The sequence below is a fragment of the Carassius gibelio genome, chromosome A23 (genome assembly GCF_023724105.1).
Source record: "Carassius gibelio isolate Cgi1373 ecotype wild population from Czech Republic chromosome A23, carGib1.2-hapl.c, whole genome shotgun sequence".
In the NCBI taxonomy this organism is placed as follows: domain Eukaryota; kingdom Metazoa; phylum Chordata; class Actinopteri; order Cypriniformes; family Cyprinidae; genus Carassius; species Carassius gibelio.
Window position 1 is genome coordinate 16,525,310 of NC_068393.1, and position 22,994 is coordinate 16,548,303.

Here is a 22,994-nt window from a genome sequence, read left to right on the forward strand (position 1 = left end):
TGTAACATTACTAGTTGAAACATGATATATGAATTCACTACACCCCAACTCTGTGTGTCTTCTCAGGTCTGTAACTTTCACACATCTAATCAAGCTCACAACTAGATTTTTATTTTCCACCTTGTTTATTTTGGATATGAGGGTTAAAATTTGGACCACCCGTCTGAGATGTGTTAAAAAAGGCCAAGACAGATGGTTAAATAGAATGGAGAGCAGGGAGAGAATCATAAGAAGAGTAAACGCAAGATGAAGGGGATAAAAGGGGGAGTGGGAGCTGTATCCTAGAATAACCAGCAAGTCAAGCTGCTAACTCCGCCCCCTCACCCCCCTCCTCTTTCTCTCGCTTGCTCTCACTCTTTCTCTCTCTCTGGCAGTCTTACAGTCTGTCATTTGAGCAGACAGTGAGAGCAGGAGGGAGGAAAAACAGGGAGACTGAGTTGTGCTTTTGCCTGCTGTTGACTCGTCTTCATGCCAGTACAGTGACAAACCAAGACTGGATATCCGGAGGGTGAACAGACTAGTAGGACTTTAACTCCTCTTGGGATTGGTTTTAAGGCTCTCCCCCACACTTCTTTGGAATTACCGCTACAGGGATATCCCCGGCATGAACGTGTGTGTGATGTGCCATGCCCATGCCTGGTAATCTTGTGGTCAGTGACTGGGGTAGACCATGAAGGGGGGCCACCACCATCGGGGCTGTGCCTGCCACCACTTGTTTCGGAAAGTCCTGGTAAAGTGCGGCTGCTGTTATGCCCGGGTCAGAGGTCAGTGACTTTAGCGCTGTCATGGTGGACTTGATTACAAAGAGATGAAGGATAAGAACTCTACAACAGTGCTTTGAGTTTGCATCTTCTTGGTCATATTTACTTTGTTGCGTGCTGTTCTTGGTGTTTTTCTCCCACACTGGTGTTCTATTTTCTTGTTTAGGCTGTGATATTCTTCAAAGCTTCTCGAATTTTAAATCTGCTTTGGCAGATGCTCACTCTTTGCTCGTGATTATTGAGTGTCAATGTATTGCAGTGATTGCATGTCAGTAGAATTCTCTTCTGTTCATACTCAGCTGGAGCAACAGATGTCTGTCACTTCTCCTGGTTACGGCATCCCCTCACACTTTTCATCTTATTTCCCTCAAAGGCGTACATAAGATTATTTAGCAGCGAGAGATGGCGTGTGTGCATGTGCATTTATGTGTATGCATTAAACGGAGCATGTTTACGTGTAGGACAGGGTGGCATGTGTTGGGGGGTGGGTGGATGGTTTGTTGCAGCACGTGGGTGGATGAAACACTGGGGGCCGCAAAGAAACATTTCTCGCTCTGTTCAGCAGTAAGACTTTGACTAAGGACAGCCTCTGTCTCTCTTTCCCTTCCTTTTTTGTTTGTCTTTCAGCATTTTTCAGCCAGTCATGTAGGTGTCTGAATTTACTCAACCTTATGTCAGTCCAAACCTTTCTCTGTTTTTGTCTATACAATGAAAGTCAGTGGGATCCATTGTTGTTTTGTATCCCATTGACTTTCATCATACGGACAAAAACAGTTCTTCAAAATATCTTCTCTTGTGTTACACAAAAGAAAGAAAGTCATAATGGTTTGAAATGACATAAAGGTAAGTAATGACACATTTTACATATTTGAGTGAACTGCTCTTTTAAAGTTGCAGCAGCGAATTCAACTTTGAGTAAAATATTGTGTTAAATGGTAGCTACAAAGGAAAATATATTTTGATTGCACCTACTGTATACTTTTGGTTCTTTATATGAGTTTAAAATTGAGTCTAAAGTTATGTAAAAGACACAAATGTAAAGTTTTTCTCGTGCTCTTTTATCATCGTTTAGACTCTGCGGGGCTCCGGCATAGTTCAGATGCCTCTGCTTTAATCTCCAGTGCTTATGTAATGGATATTCTTCCTCTAAGCCAGAGTATGTGCTTTCTACCATCACTTAATATCATCTAAGTTAACCTCAGACATCATTCTGAAGTCTTGCCAAACCATCAGTGCCACGTAAAGGGCTGTGACATTTCAGAACTAACTGTTAATTGTTTTAGAAGCTAAAGTCCTGTCCTTTTTTTTTTTTTTTACTCTTTCGAAGGGATTCATTTTCATCGAAGGGTGTTTTTAACCCTAAAAAAACCTATTACTTTGCATCATACTACGCAACTATAACTCTATATAGTTAAGTGCCATATCAGTTGAACAAAAATTGCTGGCTGCATTTTTAAACACTCGTGGAATGAGCGTAAAACACTTCTTAAGTGGAAAATGGCAAAATACTTCCTTTCACCAGCAAAGATGACCGTCTCGAAGTGACGTTACCCCGTGGTTATGTGTAGATGATTTCGAATGCTACTCTATGTCAGCAAATATATTTTTAATGTTGGGCATTAGTATCGAGCTCTCCTCCTAAAATATAAATCACATTAGGAGAAAGCTGTGACTTCCTCCCACCCTCTCCTTCTTTCCCTTTACCAGTCTGTCTCTCCTGCCTTAGAGATTATATGGCTCTTTCTGACACCTAAGCTCTATTCTCTATGATAGAAGGGAGTGTAAATGGCTGGTTTATGTAAGAGCATTTAATCACGCTTGGATGAGGGCTAAATGTTTATTCAGCCCTGGGAATAAAGTACACAACCTGAATGTGCCCGGAGCAGGAGGGCTGTCGATGTATTGTTTTCTGCATGGTTAGCGAGGCAGGCGTGATCTCTTGTACTGGACGAGATTGGTCAGGTTCAGTGTCACGCACATCCCTTTCAAACCCCTACAGATGTCTGAAAGAGATGCATATCCCATACCGAGAGTGCAATGCAACACTCGCATACACCCTCTTTTTTTGTTTTGATGTTTATAGGAAAAAAATTTAGATAATTGCACAAAACGTAGGCTTGATTTTTTAACATTTTGTGCATCAGTATTAAAAAAACTCTTCCACTTCCATCCACTTCCAAAACCCACTTCCATCAGTTCCCCAGTGTTGTATATAGCCATCTTTCCAAAGACCAGCAGAATGCAATCACATAGCTTTTTTAGCCAAACCACCATTCTGGTAATTGCACAGCAGTGAAAGCCGTTTCTTTTCCACACTGCTGCTGTAGATGGCTATTATTTACAAACCCAGCAGGAATCCACCATATGATGTCTCTTGTCTTCATCCTAATAAGCACCAAGTTACATGACAATCATCTGCTCAGACACTATTAAGGTGACCATTACTATGTAGCTGAGACAGTTCCCCGCTGATATCTGAATAAAAATACTTGGTTGCAAAGAAGGGTGTCTGCATGTGTGTGTATGTATCATTCATAGACCCACTTAGAGAATCAATAAACTTGGAACAGAAATCTTGGACGTAATGGCACCATGCATTGACTTTATGAAATCAAGCATCAGCAAAGCTTACAGCTGAGAAAGCACATTTCAAAGTAATTGCTATTAGCATCACACTGAACTTGCAGCTAATGTTATTAGTTAGAAAATAAGAGCAAAAAAATGGGGAGGAAGTAAAGGACAGATGCAAACAGTCCGAAGAGACATAACTCAAGAATTGTGTCTGAGCCGAGCTAAGAGTTTGTGTTATCTTTTGAAACTTGCTTGGCTCTGACAGAAACAGGAAGCTGAGTTTTACCTCAGGAAAAAACACATCTTTGCTTAAAATGAGCTGGACAAAGGAGCTTGTTGTAGATTTTTGCAGCTGTGTTCACTAAGAAGAACATTGCCTTACAGGCTGAAAACCATTTTAAGAAAATATTCAGGAATGGCGCCCACTGATTAACATAGTCATGTTATTTATTAGCATGCACTGACTGACTTGTTTTAGGATACAATTTACTCGAAATAGAGAGTTCTGCATGGATATTTCCTGGTTAAATTGGATTAGATAGTGAAAAGACATTTCTTTTGCCTCAAATAGTAAAATTGCCTACACCTGCTAAGATTTTGGAAAGCTTCTGCTCTCTTTAAATGTGAAGTATGCAGTTTCTGTGCCTGCATGTGTCACTTAGCACTATTACAGAAATAAAGCATAATTAAAAAAAAAAAACATCAGAACATTATGATTATTTTTACCCTTACAAAATCGTACTATTCATCTGGGACTATCTTAAGTAAAGTAAAGAGCTTACATGAGTGACAAAAAATTTAGTTTAGCTTGCCTGTCGAGAAGAAACACTGCAATTTCGGTGTCTCGAATGAAACCCAAACATTCCATCAAATTCCTCTATCTTGTAAAAGCACCACTAATATTTCTCTTGTTTCTCTTTGCTTATTTTGGAAAGTCTTCAAATCTTAGCTTGCACACTCTCCAAACTATCGCTTTAAAATGAACCGAAAAGAGATTAAAGAGCCACACAGATGGGAAATCAAAAATTACCTGTATTACAGTGTATGATGTAGCTGTCCATCAGTGTAAACAATGTGCAAAGTAATTAAACCAAAAAGTACACGATTTATGAAGTTATTGGCTTCTAAAGTAAGGAGTCGACTCTGAATCGCTGAAACGAGATTTCAAATCTTTTGCCCATCTCTATGTGCGTCACTAGGAACACTTTGCATAATAATCTCTGCCTACCGTCTTGGGAGAAACGGAACTCTGACCTGCCCCACCCCCACACAGACGCTCTGGTTGACGTGATAGCATCATGTTGAGGAGACATTGTGTTTTTAATTGTAAAGGCAAGTTTGTTTTATTTTCACTGCCAAAGAATGAAGATCAGAAGAACCAATGGCTAAAATTCATTTTTACCACAATACCAGAGCAGTACAACAAATCCTTGTTGTGTTCACAACATTTCACTGATGACTGCTTTTCTAATCTCGGTGAGTACAAGGCGGGATTTTCAAAGCGTTTGGCCATAAAAGAGGGTTCATTACCAACTTTATTTAGACCAACAAGCATCTCCAAATCACAACGCGAAGTATGATTATGTAGTTATGAGTTTGTTTTCTCCCGAGTGTCTTATCAGTATGTGTGCTGTCTGCAGCCTGTCTGCGCTGATCTTCGTTTTCAAAAACGTCATTAAAATGAAGTGTAACTCCGTGAATACTCAACGAAGAGACATGAGAGAGATATCTATAGAAAGCTTGACATGCCTACTTTAAAACTAAATAAGTGCTGTTGAAAACAGATATTCTGTGATAAAGTAATCCATATGAAAACAACGCGATGTCCGTTTTTCACATCTCCCTTCATTATATCTAATGTGACCATGCCCCCGCGCTGAACGCGCTATTCAGATTCAAACTGAAGAGCGCGGCTTGAATACACCCATACAGAAGAAAAAGCAGCGAGACTGTTCAAGTTTTTTATTTTACTGTTTGCTTCGCGGTGAGAGGAATAAGACCTAATTCACCCCAAACAGATGTTAACGCATTATTTACCGTGAAGTTGTGTGCGGAACAACCAGTCAAAACTATGTCAGTTGACCAATCAGAACACAGTATGCAACCGAAAGGTGGGGTTTAAGGAAACTGAATCTTTTGAACAGCTTTGCGCGAACCGTTTGGGGATTTCTGAGAATTGAGGTAATTTTAAAATGATATTTTGACAAAATGACAATGTTTTTTAACCTTGGATGGATTTAAACCTAATGTACAGGACTTATAAACAGTGATAGGAAGCTTAGAATTTTCATCTTACTGGCTCTTTAATGGATCTTTCAAATTTCGAACAATAAACCGGGTTAAGTGAATGCACTTTGTTACTTGAAAAAAAAAAAAGTATAAACTTTACTTATAATGTGTTGTTACTTTGATCATGTATAGTTGATTATTTTTCCTCCCTGTCATGTCGTGACAAAGATATTTGAAGCTCATCTCTCTCTCTCAGCATGATCCTGCTAATGCAACTTGTATCATGACAACAAAATGGCCAGCTCAAAAACAGCTTTACATTACTGTAATACATGATCTTCAGAGGCATGTAAAAGTTCTTAACCCATCTGCTTTAGACGGCTGGTGAAGAAAGATGCTTTAATGAAGCCCGGGTATGAGCATGTGCTTCTCGTCATGGTAGTGATTAAGAGGGAGACAGATCCACTCTTCAGTAAGTCACAACATCTGCTGCTATATTGCGTTTCTACCACTGCAAAGCCCTCTACACCTCCAGTGGTATGTTGCAAACCCACAGGTAATCTTGCTTTTATGTATGCTTTTCCAGAGAACACGTGAGTATATCAGACAGGCTCCAGTGGCAGGAAAGAAGTGAGCAAATCGAGTTAGGACCTTAGCTTTGGTTGTTCTGCCAATAGGACGGTCTCCTCTCCAAGCTTTTGTTTTCTTTGGCTGTGGTGTATATTGAAACCAACGGCTCCACGCTTTCTTCCTCCCCATGCCTTCATTTTCACCAGCAGGTTTCCTTTCTCATTTTTGCCCAAAGCCAATTTCAAAAGCCAACTGGGGTGATGCCTGAGAGGCACGATTAAGGGCAATTAGGGTGGAGAAATGGTCAAAACCACAGTTGTTTGTCTCGCCCTCTCTGTGTGACTCTGAAACTAAGTCAATAAGAAACTTGTTGCTATGATGATAAAAAATGTTTCCTGTTCTATGCAAATTTTGGGGAAAATGTGCACAAGCCCTTCCTCCATATTGTTTGTTGACATATTGGCTGTATCTGAAATTGCACCCTAAACCCTCATTCACTATTCACAACATTACTGTACCAATTTAATCCACTTAAAGGAGTCAATGAAAACGAGTGCGTAATTTGCAAAGCTGTTGAGTGTACATTTATTGCTGTGAATAATTGTGTGGATGGATGGATGATATATGGATGTGTTTTTTGCTTTGTCTTGGTCTTAGTATTCCCAGGTTCCTGCACACACACACACACACACACACACACACACACACACACACACACACACACACACACATCCAGGCCACCATGAGCCCACCTGAGGCCAGTGACTCAGCCTTGTAATATGCTGGGCTGGCACTCATAATGCTTGGCAGCTAATCAACCTAGATAGACAGAGGGAGCTTCACAACTACAGCAATAATTATCTCGTACAATAAAGACTCATCTGCTACCATTGCACATGAACACTGATAAGTGGCTCTTTAAGGGGCTGTCTGATTGGACGGGTAATTAGTTGCTATTTAGCAGATGTTTTTCATGCAAGACCATGGTGTGTATGCTTGGAACAACCTGGGTTTAAGTGCCAAACTCATTAACCAAATTGGATGAGCTCTTTAGAACTAAACCTGAACCTTTGTGGCAGTAGACCTGTCTTTATATTAAACAGAAATTCAAAACTGACTATTAAATCTCTAGCTGTTTTTATATAGAATAGACTGATATCTCTCAAAATCATATCTGTCTGTCTGTCTATCCATATAATGCCTATCTGTCTGATGGATGACGTCTGACAGATTTATGAACAGATAGATCCATCTATCATAATATCTATACATCTATCCATGGATGGATAGACATTGATGATATTATATTTAGTAGATGGATATGATTTGCAATGGATAGATAGATAGATAGATAGATAGATAGATAGATAGATAGATAGATAGATAGATAGATAGATATGTTCAAATCCCACTAGCCACTGAAGTCTTTTGAAACTGCAGACATTTTTTTTTGTCATCCACTTATAAGGTCTCATTCCTCCATGCATTATGGAAAAAGCTGCAAAAATAGCAAAAACTGAAAGCAAGCTGAGACTGCTCTTTGCTCAGTAGTAAGATATATTTTTAACACAACACCCCATCCCCCTTCTTTCTCTCTATCTATCTGTCTTTCTTTCCTTCCTTCCATTCCTCTCTCTTTTTCTATCATTGTAAATCTCACTGATATATTTTCCTTCCATCCCTCACTCTTTCCATCTCTTAATCAGTCTTTTACACACACACACACACAAACGCGCGCGCACACACACACGCACACACGCACGCACGCACGCGCACACACACACACACACACACACACACACACACACACACACTCACAACTCCTCCAGTAAAAGGAAGAAATAGCCTCAACTGAATATTGGGGATAAAGTTGTTTGATATGCCTGTGAGGAATCTGAACATCAAGTTAGGCGTTAAGTTCATTCCTGGGGCAAATCTCACTTTCTGATTCTTTCTCTTTGTCTCTCTCACCCTTAACCAGTCTAAATTAAACTTCTGTCCACAGCTGGATGCCATAACTTCTTTTCTTTAGCATTTCCCTTTCTCTCTTTCCTTCTCTGACCCTGAACTCCCCAAAATCATCCGTTAGCATTCCCGTTCATCTCAAAGGCAGCTGCTCATTTGGCACCACTGGAAGTGTGTGAATTGAAATCGACCATCTTTGCCCATAAGACCTTAGATCTTTTGTAGCTGCAAATGTCATTTGGCTAATCAGATCGTGTTTGCTGTTTGCATCAGTGTATGGGTGAGAAGAATGAGGGAACAAGTTATTAGACACAGGAGTGCATTCCATGCCTTGTTTAGCAAAAAAGAAAGAGGGAGGACGTGGTTCTTTTGAATTCCACATTCTGCTGCTCCATGAACACCATCGCTGCTCTAAATTGTTCTGTGATTCATAACATTACGAATGCCAGAATGAGCCACACGCTTCTGGTGTTTATCTTGGCGGAGAGAGGAGTGTTTTAATTTACTGTTGATTTGTATTTTAGTGGCACATTATTGAATTGTGTTTTTCAACACAAAGATCTTTCTGTCATTGTTGGCCTTCTCTTGAAGTTGTTTTTCCTCGAGGGCTCTTCACGGACAGCACTGGTAGCCATATTTTCTTGTAGTGAACAAACAAATTGTGGTGAAGTTCTTTAACCTCTTGGACCAACAGCAGCTTGACTCCGTGTACACAGAATACAAAAAAGGACAGATGCTCCTGGCTAAGGCTCAGATCGAGCATGAGAATAATAGCTTGTTTATGAAATCCAGCGTGTTATCCGATTATGCAACAAGCTTACTAAGAAACCCATGTCTGTATACAGTTACTTCTGACCTTGGACGGAAATTAAATATGCGTAGCAGACAGTGTTTTTTTAAGAATTTTTTAATTAGAAATTTTGTAATTTCATTTTTCTGCAGAAAGACACAGAGATATCCATCTATCATAATTAATGTCTTCATAAATCCTGCCTATCCATATATCTGGTATTCTTGGAAAGGCCCTGGCTTGCATATAAAGTATCAGGGTATTACAATTTGATATGAATATACCATGGTACCATCATAGTACTTTTGCGTAAGGTATATGTAGAAAAAATATATGGTATTACCAAAGCTCCATTCCCAAAAATGTGTTAATACCTGGGTGGGAAAAAGAAGGAACCCTTACAGAAAGTACTGGAGAGGTACCATGTTCCTACGATCTGATAGCAGATGGTAATACCATGATATATATTAATAATTTATGACTTTATGAGTTAAATAAAGCATGCAGGAGGAAAGAAAGAAAGGCTACAGGAGGAAAGAAAGATTTCCTCCTGTAACCAGATGCTGATGCTCCAGACGCCAGTCCCTTACTCATTTGATGGTGCACGGTAGGCCTTTTCACAATCAGTCAATCTCTTGTGCTGAACATGACGGTGATTGGCTCGAGATGTGAGCGATAACAAGCTCGCTGTGAAAAGTGAACTTTCAGACGTGTATGCATATGGCAGTCTATGCCCATAATGTGTCTTTCTGACAGCTTTTCTTTTCTGTGGTTGTCCCTTACTCTCTTCCCTTAGGGTTTAGTTGCCATGGCAATGCGACTTAGAAGAAACAGAGAGACATGGTAAGAAATAAACATTTGCGCTGGAGGCTTAACAACCATTATTGGCCTGCACATACTGTACACAGTGTGCAATCAGTCATGCTAAATATGATGCACCTGTGAGTCACTGAAGCATCATCATTTGTTAGTATTACACAAAGCACGATGCAAAGATCCTTCCACGCAGATGGTGACACCCAGTAAACTACCTCAACGTAGCTGACAAAACAAGGCTAAATACCTTCATTAGATTGGAAATACAGACCGTCCCTCATTTTTAAATCCCCGCCAGACGCTGTTCAGTATGTTAAATATACGGAGTTTTCATCTTCAAATAAGCACTGTCTTAGCAATAACAATGAGGAAAGTGTCTGCAGGGGTTAATCTGTCCTCTGATCAGTAGAAAGGACTTTAATATCACTAAAACATCACTGCAGATACTAGCTGAGCTCATCTGCCATTTGATCTACATCGAAAGCAAGATGAATACTTTTTATTTATATATTTATTTAACTATACTCTGATCTACAGGTTCACTCAGCTTCCATACTTAGACATACCTTTGGTCAAAACCACATACTTAGATGGGTAAAGACCATCTGAATGCAGATATGTATATACTTTTTTGTTGCTCGTGAAATAGTTATTTTTAAGAATGTTTAGATTTTGTTGTTGCTGCTACTGCATCAAGTTAGTCCTTCTTAGATCCAGAAATTGCTTTCCAGTTTTGTGCGCTGTATATATCGACTGGTCTGTGGGGGGTCTGTGAGTATCGTGTGAGAGACTTTTAGACCCTAAAGTAATCTGTGTTTTCTGTGCACTTTGCAATGTGTGACGCTTTGTTGTGGTTGTGTGTGGGTACAGTAACAGGGAGGTGGATGAGCAGGCAACTTCAGGGAGATGATTTTTTGCTTCTAATGATCATAATTGTGGAGATCCGTGCACAAACAGGCAGTGCCAACATGGACTGCCTCGTAATGCAGGGCTTCTCTTCTGGAATGATCTCTGTGAGCTATCCAATCAGTGGCATCTGGGCTAAAAAATCCTGCCACATGAACCAAAGTTCATGGCAGTTTGGCAAAATGTTGATATTTTGTCATACTGTATGATGTCATTGTTTTCGCCAATGTTCCTCTTGACACACTCAACTGCAGTGCAAAAATTTGGACTATTTGGCCTCTGTTTATTGACTATTTGGCCTCTTTTCTGTTACGTCATTTATTAAATTGCAAAACCTCAGGATCCAGTTGTAACAAATTCCTTAAGCTAAGAAAACCCTTAATTATATTTCTTGCATAAGCGTGTTCACAAAGAGGTTTGTTGCAGCTGCAGTATAATCTTTACATATTGCTAAATGGAAAATTAAAGGGAATGTTCAACCTCAAATTAAAATTTTGTATTTATTTACTCGCCCTCATATAATTCTAAACCTGTATGGCTTTCTTTCTTCAGTGGAACACAGGATAACGTTTCAACTGTTTTTCAAATTGCTTTTTTATGTTTAGCAGAAGAAACAAAGTTATACTTGCATGAGGGTGACAAAATGATTTTCAGCATTGGGTCAAGTATTCCTTTTTGCAAGTTAAATGTTGTTTTGGCAAGTCATATCAGATATTTTCTGTAGTCAATGCTTTCTACATGTTTGATTTGATTCACTCACATAGTTTCATCAGCATGAGTCAAATATTGTTCTTACAATTTGATTTAATCAACATCTTGGGATACAGTTCCTAATAAATTTACCAATCAACTGGTGAGCAATTCTGCACAGGCTCAAGCTCATTCATACATCCTTCTCTTGTTTTATTGACATTTTACATTCAGGATTCTGTGCTGCTTATTAAAGCTTGAAGTGAAAATAAAAATCTGAGTCATCAGGAGCTATCAAACTCATTGTTCACTCCCTGTTAGTGACCCCCTCCACGCGGCCACTCTAACAGCAGTGAGGGGTGATGCCGGGGTTGACTCGGGTCTCTAGTCTGGGCTGTATTTTACATCTCTTTAACCGCTGTTTTGTAGTGTCAGCAGGACCTGAGCCAGGAAAGCAGATAGCTACGGTCTTAGTCTTGGGCAGCGGTTGTGCATCTGTGGTGGAACATGGCAAGAAAATGAAGGAAAGAGGCTGGGGTTGCAGTAGGAAGGCTTTTTGGAGCAGCCGGGCAGGAATGCCGTGGTTTCTTCCACAGACCAGTAGTTCATCACCACTGTGGAGCTTGTGCCATGCTGCTCAATTCCCACACCATCATAGAGACAGCATTAATAGAGTGGTAAGCTTCTTATACAGATGCTTTGGAGCGTGAGACTGCTATCACTAGTGCATTTAGCATTTTTTATACCTAGTTTTCACTTTTCGAAGTGCTCAAAATGCACCAAATCCAGTCATTTCATCAGATTATGGAGTGCTGGTGAGAGTGATGGTTCAACTTTACTCATTCAGCCTGCCGCTTGAGAGAAGGCCTGATATGCCAAAATTGGAGGGCGTCTCTGATGCTGTGGCGGATAATGAGGAAGTCTACTGTCATGACTCCTTTAAGAGGACCGAAGTGCTCTTAGCAGGGTTCAGACTGCATTTTGGGGGTTTTGGTAAGGCAGTAATTTTTTTGTAAGACAGACTGTGTGTGCATTTTGAGTTTGCATATACGTTGTGTTCGTTTGCTGTATGCTTCCAATATCCGGACACTTTTGTGTTTTTCTGCTTATGGTGTTCAGACCTTACATTCACTGCCTCTTAACAAGTGGCAAATCCTTCGCCATACTCAGAATATCAATAAATCCAGGAAAGTGACTTCTGGAATACACAGGGTTTGTTTATGTGCATGTGCTTTTTCATTTATGGCCTGTGGTTTCTCAGTATTCATATTGGTCACTCATAGAGGGTTGCTTCTCTTTGCTTTAGAACCACAAATCGGTTGTTTATACGTGTGGGGAACTGATGGCACTGAACTGAATTTTGGGACTGCTGCAACCTGAATCAGATCAGTCAGATTTTTGAAAAAATCATGCTGGTCTAGTGAACCAGATAAACTGATTCATTAAAAAGATCTGACTCAAAAGAAAGATTCATTCATATATCAGACTACTACTTCCATAAAAAAAGCTATTGTAGTTTTTTTGGAATACTTTTATGATCCAGCTAATGCAGATGCAATTTTATAAGTAAAAAAACATATAATGAAAAAAGATTAATATAGTCCTTCAATGCATTTTGAAAGCAATTTCCAAACCAAGACTGATTTTACTGCTCATCTTACTTTTCCTCATGACCCCAAATAAGGCTGTGGCCATAAACAACAGGCTACATTTAAGAGTCTTGCTGCATTGCAAGGGAAAACGAAGCCAGGAAATGGCTGTAATCACAGCCAGTCAGGAAAACAGCACTCTGATCAAGAGTGAGAGATGGTGTGTGTGGCCACAGGTTTGGAGCAAATGATGTTAATGGTGCAGTGCAGCCAACACTGTCTCACTTCCAACTCGTCATATATTGACGCTTGGTCAAGACACCTTGGGGTCCCTTTTTTACACTCAAGGTACCCCTTTAGAAGAAGAGAGTAAAACATAAGGTTTTAATTATGGGAGGCCGTTAGAGACAAAACCCTATTGAAACAAGTCGGGGAAGTCGTGGCCTCACGGTGTGTGTGTGTTCACTGCTGTGTGTGTGCACTTTGGATGGGTCAAAAAGCAGAGCACGAATTCTGAGTATTGGTCAACATACTTGGCTGTAATTCACGTCACGTCACACTTGCAATACACATTGAAAATTTGCAATACACACCTAAAGGTTGCGATACACATTGACACACTTGCTTGCACATGTGAAACACTTGCGCATACATGTGAATCACTTGCGCATAAATGTCTTTCATATATATGCACAGATATAAACCGTATTTTCTGGACTATAAGTCACACTTTTTTTCATAGTTTGGCTGGTCCTGCGACTTATAGTCAGGTGCGACTTATTTATCAAAATTAATTTGACATGAACCGAGAGAAATGAACCAAGAGAAAACATTACCGTCTACAGCTGCGAGAGGGCGCTCTATTCTGCTCAGTGTTCCTGTAGTCTACACTGAAAACATGGAGCGCCCTCTCGTGGCTGTAGACGATAATGTTTTCTCTTGGTTCTAATTAAATGCGACTTATAGTCCAGTGCAATTTATATATGTTTTTTTCCTCTTCATGACGTATTTTTGAACTGATGCGACTTATACTCAGGTGCGACTTATAGTCCGAAAAATACGGTAGTGTTTCACATCTATGCACAAGTGTTTCACATGTATGTGCAAGTGTTTCAATGTGTATCATATTATTCAAAAAGATACTCCCATAGCATGATGCAATTGGTCACGAGACACACAAGAGCCAATGGCTGAAATAAGACTTCTTCTGGCTGCATTTTTTGAATTTAACTTGTATGACTTACTTCTGCAGAACACAAAAGAAGATATTTTGAACAATGTCGCTGTGTCTGTACAGTAAAAATGTCCAGATTTTTATTTTTGAGTGAGATATCCCTTTAAACCTTTTTTTGTAAATGTGTGACAATGTATGGTTTGTATCTATAACTTTGTCCACAACAATAATTAAAGGCTCCATTAATTTTTTTCAGTAGTTTTATATTTAGAATTTTTTTACTCATAATTTCTACCTGATGAAATAAGTATATTCATTATAAAAATAGCCATGGAGTTATAGAGTTTTAATAATTTTAAGACATTTTCAGGAATTAGGCTCCTGCATATATCCAGATAATTTAAGAATGTAGGAACCCTTGATCTTCTAAGACCAAAATGTTTTTGTAGAGGAGATTAATTAACAATAATAAATATCTATATTTTTAGCTTTTATCATGCTTGTGTTGTCTTACTTAAAGCTGTTTTAATTAATTTTGAAGCCCTCTTGTGAGTTTGCTGAAGCCCAGGTTGAGAAACACTGTTGTAGGTATATGTTTGGAAGAAGAGGTCTTCCATCAAGGAGAAAATGTGTTTCTTCAATGTGTGGGTCTAAATGAGAAAGCCTGGGTTAGGTGCAATCTTCAGAAATTGGATTATAGCTATATCAGATAGCTGCAAAGAGGAAGTTGATGGAAAACCAAATTGTTCTTGGCACATTTATGCAGCTAAAGCAGTTTTTGCAGCTAAAGCATGTCCTCACTTCACAGCATCATATTTTCCAAAGCCTTTTCCATTAAAGTTCTGCTCAAACCATCCAAACTTTCTGATAAATTACAGTCCATGATTAACAGACCAGCATATGTTGTGTTTTAGATGCAGGTCCACAATATTGTTCGCTGATGTCCTACCTGGCTGCTTAACTAGCTCGACCAAGTTAGTTTTGATGGTCCAACAGATCTATTCCCGTCCTGTAGGAAGACAGAGAAAGCATCAGGTGCAGATGCAGTGACTGTGGCCATGCCAAACAAAGCTGACTAAAGCTCTGCAGGTCTCCATAGGCCTGAGCCTTTCTGAAAATTGCCGCCATTAGAGCCAACACTCTCCCTCCTGCAGAGCGGCTGCCTCAGCACTCTAACACAACCAATCAATAAGTGGAAATGGAGCCTAAATTCCTGGAAAGGTGGACTCCACAACACAATGGTGTTCATATGCACATATTATTACTAACATTTCTACATGGTTGCAAGCATTTGCATACTTGTATGGCTTGTGAGACGGTTTGTTGTTTCTTGAGCTGTAAATTATGTAGCATAGCATAACAAAATTATTCATCACTATCTTTGTCTTTTTTAGCATTAAACATAACTCATATCACCCATATGTGACCCTGGACCACAAAACAGGTCTTAAGTTGCTGGGTTATATTTGAACAAATTCAAAGGGGATTTTCTCAGTATTTAGATTTTTTTGCACCATCAGATACCAGATTTTCAAATAGCTGTTTCTCATTCAAATATTTTTTGAATTCAAACATTTTGAATTGTTGATATCAATTATATATTTTGTATTTTTAATGTACTGTTTGCTTTAATGACAAAATCATAAAACCTTTTCTTTTATTTTTTTCCCTACTGTTTCTGCTACCCACTAATATTTCGAAGTTTAAATAAAATGTTAAATCCCAGATTTTCCACAACTTTTCTGCTTTGATCATCAAGAAGTATGCTTTGTGCTTCTTCCTCAGAAAGTTTTTAGCAAGTGTCTTAGAATCTGCATTATCCAAGAGCACAGAGATTGTGAAGCTCAGAAAAGGGAACAATCCCTTCTGTTGCACCAGACTTCTTATAAAGACAGGGCTCAGACGGGAGTGCGAGAGAATTAGAAATAAGGAAGAGAATTGTAGAGAGAGAGAGAGAGAGAGAGAGAGAGAGAGATGGCGCAATTAGAAGAACGACACAGCATTAGCTGATCACTGGAGACGAGGGGAGCTCCGGCTTAATATTTTTCTTAATTCAGCTTTTAATTATCAATTTTGTTGAGCGGTGCAGTGGCTGCATTATCAGAATGCCTCTTTGTAATCTCTCCTGGCTCTCAGACACACCATTACAGGAATGAGTTCACACACACACACACACACACACACACACAACCACACAAACACACACTGACTGATAGGAGAGCAGTTTTTCATTTAAATATTACATCCCCTCCTCTCCCTGTCAGCCAATGTCAGAGTGATGGAGAGCGACACACTTAACCCAGTCAGAAAAACATCTAGAACACCTTTGCAGTGCCTGGGATAGATCCCCCAGTTGGTGAAATACAAGGTTTGTCTTGATGTCTTAACTCCTGCATCAATGGAGTTCAGTGGCAAACCACATTTTTTATAAATATAATAAAAATATAAAAAAATTCTCTATTCAGTTCTACATGGTGCTCAGCTGTAGTTTGTGGGTTTGAATATATGTTGCAGGCCTGGAGTCAGACACGTGTCACATGAAATATGACTCTTGCAAGCAGCTAATCCTTTTCATAACATACGGATGCCTGCAACAATACATACACAGGCATCTTATTTTTGTTACTTCTTACAAACTTATATAGAGTTGTTTTTGCTGTCTTGTTTGCTGTCTGTTTTCAAGCGATACAGCATGTTAGTTTTTCTTTCTCCGTCTCTTCCTGTATCCACTGTGCCTTAAGCTTTTGTTTGTTCAAGACCTTTTCCCTTCCCTCCTATTTTGCGCCCCTGCTGTCCTCCGTCCATTCATCTCTCCATCTCAGATCCCCTTACACTCACCCCCCACTCACACTTTCATGTTGACTTTGTTGCTGAGGGCTGATGAAACAGCCCACCAGCCACTCTGAGCTGAAACACATGCTCTCCAGAAATTACGGCCGGGCCTGCCAGCGGGGGCTGCGGGGAATTCTGTTTTCTTCTGTCCAACTGAGCCAACCTTAGATAACTATTCAGTCTCTGTGCAGGGTTGTTTTCACTGTGCTCTCTCGTTTCCGTCTTGCTCGACTAATGTGTTGTGTGGGCACTCATTTTGCTGGAGAGGTTTCCTGTGATGGAGACTGGAGTTTCGGAGACCCGTGGCTTTCTGCCGTTTAGACAAAACAGCATGTTCTTTTTTTGTAGTAAAAGGATGTTTGGTAGCCCTGAGGTCTGGGAAGTCCAATAACCTGATAGGCCTGTTTCGCACATAAATTGTTTTTCTGCCTATTTTTACAGATTGCAGAATTCACATTGTGCCTACTTTCTGTTCAGTAAATCGGACTGAATCCACATTATTTAAGCAGTTTAGAGCTACAGTTTGGGCTTTGGGTTGTTTTCTGTGTAGTTTAATTAAAATTTTAATGTAAATGTGATCCCACTCCTTATGTAAATTAGGTTCCACAATGATCAAGGTAGTAATATCAATAGCCATCCATTATAAATGGCCAGCTCCTGATTACCATTTTATAATTTATGGTAAATATTAAAATAAATATTCAATGTAGTAACCCAGAAACCACTTGATGTTTGAGGATAGAGCTGTTGCTTCACTAATACACTGCTTAAGGTGAAGAGAGACCAAAGCTAGAGGCATTTTTCTAATGCTCAGAGGTTACTCTTTCATGCCACAGGAGATCTGGACTTCTAGGTCATGTCTGATTCAGTGTTATTCTAGTATAAAATTAGTTGAATTTTTATATGTTTTTGTTAATATTTCCATATAGCTTTAAGTTTTATTTCACTTTAAGTTTTAGTAATTTTTGTACTTATCTAATATTTATATGTATTCTCAATTTTAATTACCAAAATTCATTTTTAATAGTTTTTCATCATTTCAATTACCCAAAAAAAGATTTTTAATAATTTGTTTTTAGTTTTTGGTAACAATAACAAACAATTAACAGCATACAACAATCTCAGATGTGTAAATAGCACAGCTAGGATTATTTGGTTTCAGAAGAAATGAATGAGATAATCAAAATGTAGTTCCCTTTCGAAGGGAACTTCGACAATACGTCAACGACGCTATGGGGAACGCCTCAGGTGTGACAGGTGTCTGAAATCAAATATCAACTCACAGCAATCATGCTGATCGGCGACAGCCGTGAATCATCAGCTTGAATGATGAGCGTGCGACCTGGATATAAAAAGGGCGCCTTGAAACCATGACAATATCCTTTTCGTCTTCAGGGACTGTTTTGTCTGATTTAAATGTCTGCTTACAGCGAAAATGAAACGCACATCTAAGGCAAGTCCTAAAAATTTCGTGAAATGTGCTGACCCGTGCCCAAGATATTTGTCGCCGGGTGACACTCACGAGATGTGTGTGTACTGTTTGGGTGAAGAGCACGCACAGGATGCTCTTGAGGGAGCGTCCTGTGCAAATTGTGAGCGTTTTCCTATGAGAACGCTCCGCTCTCGTCTGGCTCTCTTCTCGAGGGAAGAGAGTTCAGCGTCTGGTCCTCGCGGATCGAGTCCCGCTCGTGCCGAGGCAGAGCGGCGACGCGCTTCATGGGGCTCCCAGATGGAGCTCGCTGACAGTCTCGAGGGGGGCGTTAACCTCTCGGACGCGTCATCGGCTGACGAGAGTGAGCTGCAGGGGGATGACGGAGACTTTTCTCCTACTAATACTGCAGCGAGTGCTCTTCAGGCCGGGCAAGAGATGGCTGAGGAGGATGATTTAGATCCTCAACCTCGTCAGCCATCCTGCCCCGTGTACGCAGAGTTGGTGGAAGTTATGGAGCGCGCCACTGACAAACTTCAGTTGCCATGGCGGCGCGCTCAGGGAGAGATCGTTCGCGGTCGTTTGGATGATCGGTTTCTCCCTGAACATAGACCACCAGCTCAGCAGAGCCTTCCATTCCTTCCTGATCTCCAGTCAGAGATCGAGAGGGCATGGAAGAAACCGTACTCTGCCCGTATTCATCGACATCAGCGGGGTAACTTCGCTGATGTTGAGGGGATCGGTGAGTACGGTTATGTGTCGATGCCGCCCGTTGACGAGACGTTTGCGAACTATCTCGTTTCTGGGCGGGTGTCGACACTAAAAGCTCCGACTCTGCCATCCAAGCCCCTTAAAACCACGGCTTGCTTGAATGGCAGAGCGTACACGGCAGCAGGTCAGGCTGGTGCTGCCCTTCATACCATGGCAGTGCTCCAAGCCTAAAAAGCTGACCTGCTGCAGGATCTCGACCAGGGGGCAGGGCTGTCCCCTGAGGCGGTCGCTAAATTGCGCCGGACCACAGATTTGTCCCTCCGGGCCACTAAACAGACTGCTGCCGCGATCGGCCGATCGATGGCGGCGATGGTGGCCACAGAGAGGCATCTGTGGCTCAACTTGGCTGATATCGGAGAGAAAGAAAAGTCCCTTCTCCTTGATTCACCAGTTTCGCCTGCTAAACTTTTTGGCACCTCCGTTGAGGCGGGGGTTGGGAAGTTTAGGGAGGCGAAGGCACGCTCGGCTGCATTTAAGACCTGTATACCGCTGAGATCCGGGCCCCAGCCCAGGCAGGCGGGAGGACCTGGTCCGTCTTGGTCTGAGGACCGTAGGCAGGACCAGAGGTCTAGTGTCGCCTCTCGTGCCCCCCCTCCATGGAGGAGTAGGACACAGAGGAGGTGAGCCTCCCGCAAAAAGAGGGACTTAAGGGAGGTCATTCAGCACAAGCGCTGCAACGCTCAGCGGAAGTAGGGTCTGATCTCCCTGGAGGGCTTTTTCTACCAGCCCTCTCCCTCTTCTTGACTCCCCAGGCGTTTACGTTACACCAGCCCTGGGGATGGGCCTTATGATGAGAACTATGTTCTGATGGGCCGCCGTAGCAACTGGTTGATGTGAGCGCCTCTTTTAGGCATGTAAAAGTGGTGGACCCCAGATTCATTGAGAACTCTCTGGCGAGTCTTCACTCCGCACGCCGCAGGTGAACTTTTGGTTTGTAAAATTCTGTGTGTATAACTAACACTGATTGTATTTCTCTACAGACCCTGTTCCCTGTATAGACCTAGGGGGTCATTCTTAGAGGAGCAATTAAAGTATGGACTTTAGGGCCCTGAAGCCTCCCCCAGTTGGTGGCTAGAACGAATTAGGAAGAAGCTCAAAGAAGATTTGGCTTCTGTGCTGAGTATGTGATGGCCTTCCTGTTCCTAGTTGGCCTTCCTTCCTAGTTGGTCTTCCTAAAAAAAAAAAAAAAAACTTTTTTGCTTTAGGTTTAGACTGACGCTGGCGCTTCAGATAGATCTTCAGATAGATGTCCTGCCTATCGGTTTGTGACATTGGTATCCTGAGTACTCGCTCCCTTGAGCTCTGTTGGGTTTCAGTAGGTTGAGTGTTTTCACGGCCTCTCAATCAAGTAGGCTGTGGCTCCTCCGAGCCCTCAGGTAGATCTATGCTTGTAGGTCGGCCCTCATCCGGGCTGCCTCTGTAGCTGGCCTAGGCTATGCTAGGGATGTTGGAGGCGTGTTGCTAAGTATAGCTGCCACATTCATTATGTGTTAGGCTTCCTCCCCTTGATTTCAGCCTCCTCCCTTAAATGGGAGTTGTTGGCCAAGGCCCGCCCCTTTCTCTGCATTCAGGGGTGATAGAGTAATGCAGGGTGGTAGCTAAGGTAAGATCAGTCTGGCAGGGTTAGGCCGTCTTTCACTCTGCGAAGTGAGAGTTTGTCAGACCCTGCCGAACAGAGATGTTTTTGGGCCTCTAGAGCTGGCTCCACTCAGCCCGTTGAGCTAATCGCTCGACGGATGGGTTGAAGTGGGTTGGCTTGCAATTTAGCCCCCCCGCTCCCCTAGGCTGGGCGCAGGACAAATCCCTGTCACCCTTTGGAGCCACTTGCAGGCCTGCTCCCTGTATAACATTGCAGGGGCATATGGTTGTTACTCCCCCGCTAACTCAGGGTAGTTTTGAGTAGTCCATTCTCAGCTCTGTATGTATCTACCTCACACCACGATGGCTCCGGTTGAGCAGGGAGTTCTAAACTACATTCCATTCCGGTTTTTGAACTCCGCTCCCTTTGAAGCCAGAGCATTGCCATGGGCTGATGCCTATGCATTTAGTAGGTAGGCCCCTAATGGGGCCTCCACTAGGCAGAATGGCGTATGTTGTACTCCCCTGCTATAAGGGTATTGCTATTTGCTGAGTACACTGCCTCTGGCAATGTGATTAGGTACCAGGATGCTGTAGCAACAGATTTCTGCCGCGAAGGCTGCAGTTGGGTAGTAGGCCCCAGCAGGCCTCCTTGACGGAATAGCCCCCAATAGGGCTCCTAGGCCAGCTCACCTTCGATGGTTGGCCCTGGTAGTTCGGGCAGAAGGCTCACTGCTGATTAGTAGGCCTTAACAGGCCTCCTCTGAGGTGGGTCGCAACATTGTGGAACATACACTTGGACAAAACTATAGGAAAAGTTTTTAATAGTATGGTTCCAGCAGTGTTCGGTAAAGTAGCAGAATAGACTCGCTATCAGCTAGCAGGCTCGCCCAGGCCTCCCTGTTAGGCGAGTCCCCAGCAGCAGTTACATCCAGCTGATTAGACTGTTTCAGGTAGTAGGCCTCTTCAGGCCTCCCTGAAGGTGGGCTCCCACATTTTGTGGTGGTCAGGTAGTAGGCTTTACTAGGCCTCCCTGAGGGTTTAATCCCACATACTGTGGTTACTAGGTGGCAGGCCCCACAGGCCTCCCTGGAGTTGAATTCCCGCTTCTTTGAACTGTCAGGCAGTAGGCCTCATAAGGCCTCCCTGAAGGCAAAGCCCCAAAGACAGTCAACTGGACTGCCAGTCTGGCTCACTATCAGCTATGGTTTTCAGGTAGTAGGCCTCTCCAGGCCTCCCTGAAAGTAAGCTTTCCTGCACTGTGTTTATCAGGTAGTAGGCCTCACTAGGCCTCCCTGAAGTTGAGCTCCCACATACTGTGGTTGTCAGGTGGTAGGCCTCACCAGGCCTCCCTGGGGTTGAGTTCCAAATGACTTTCAGTTTCCACTTAAGGTGGTTATCTGGTAACAGGTAGTAGGCCTCTCTAGGCCTCTCTGTAGGTGAACTCCCACATATTGTGGTTATCAGATAGCAGGCTTCACCAGGCCTCTCTGAAGGTGAGCTCCCACATACTGTGCTTGTCAGGTAGTAGGCTTCTCCAGGTCTCCCTGGGAGTAGTTTCACGGTGATGCTGGGTTTCGTAAGCTAGTGGCCACTTACTTTCAGTTTAGCAGTCCTTATCAGGCAGCTACTGGAGGTGAGTTTGCGCCCTGGCTCGGCTCAAGTTTTTATTCTCTGCTACGGGTTCCCTCCTGGAACCTTTTTGTCCTGCTACAGCCTGGTTGCCTACCAGGTAGATCTTATGCTCCCCTCACTGAGGGTCAATGTGAGTATGTGGTCTCCTGAGTCTGGTCCATCGGTCGTAGGCCTCTCATGAGGCCTCCCAGTTAGATCAGTCCTAAGGCCCTCACAGGCCTCCTCAGTGTTTTTGAAACACAAACACTGGGTAGATCCGTGGATCGAGTAGAGAAACTCCCCTCGCTGGCAAGGGTTGTAAAGCACTACGCTGAGTCATACTCTCCAGGATATCCCGTCTCTGAGATCCGGGCCGAGTGGTTCACTGCCTGCTCCGCAGTTCCTCGGGCTGGATGCCTTCCTAAAGGCAAGTGTCCAGAGGCTCTGTCTTCGGACAGACAGGAAGTGGCCAGTCTGTAGTGTCTTATGTAGTGACACCAGGTCAGGCCTGCCTGGTGGCTTTTCAGGTGGTACATTCCCCTGAATAGTGACTGGCTGGGGTTCCCTCGGGTTCCCTAGCCACATTCCCTAGAAGGGACCCCTTCTAAGAAGTTGAAGTTGTGGTCCTAGGCCCTTGAGCAGGCCCAGGTAGACCTTTCACTAAACTATGTTTATGGAGGTTTTCTGTGGTATCATATAGCTTGGGCTA

The 22,994-nt window shown here is 42.2% G+C and overlaps 1 protein-coding gene across 2 annotated transcripts in view; it reads left to right on the forward strand.

The window, feature by feature from the left end:
• LOC127944756 (rho guanine nucleotide exchange factor 25-like) overlaps window positions 1-22,994 on the forward strand; it is a 67,235-nt gene that overhangs the window by 20,222 nt on the left and 24,019 nt on the right. Inside the window, exon 1 of one of the 2 annotated variants that reach the window (XM_052540976.1) lies at window positions 382-764. The exons of the other annotated variant lie outside the window; for it this stretch is intronic. Within the exon in view, the coding sequence (XP_052396936.1) occupies window positions 671-764 (94 nt within the window). The 5' untranslated portion in view covers window positions 382-670. Of the gene's footprint in view, window positions 1-381; window positions 765-22,994 lie in introns of those variants that run through there. 2 annotated transcript variants of the gene reach the window in all.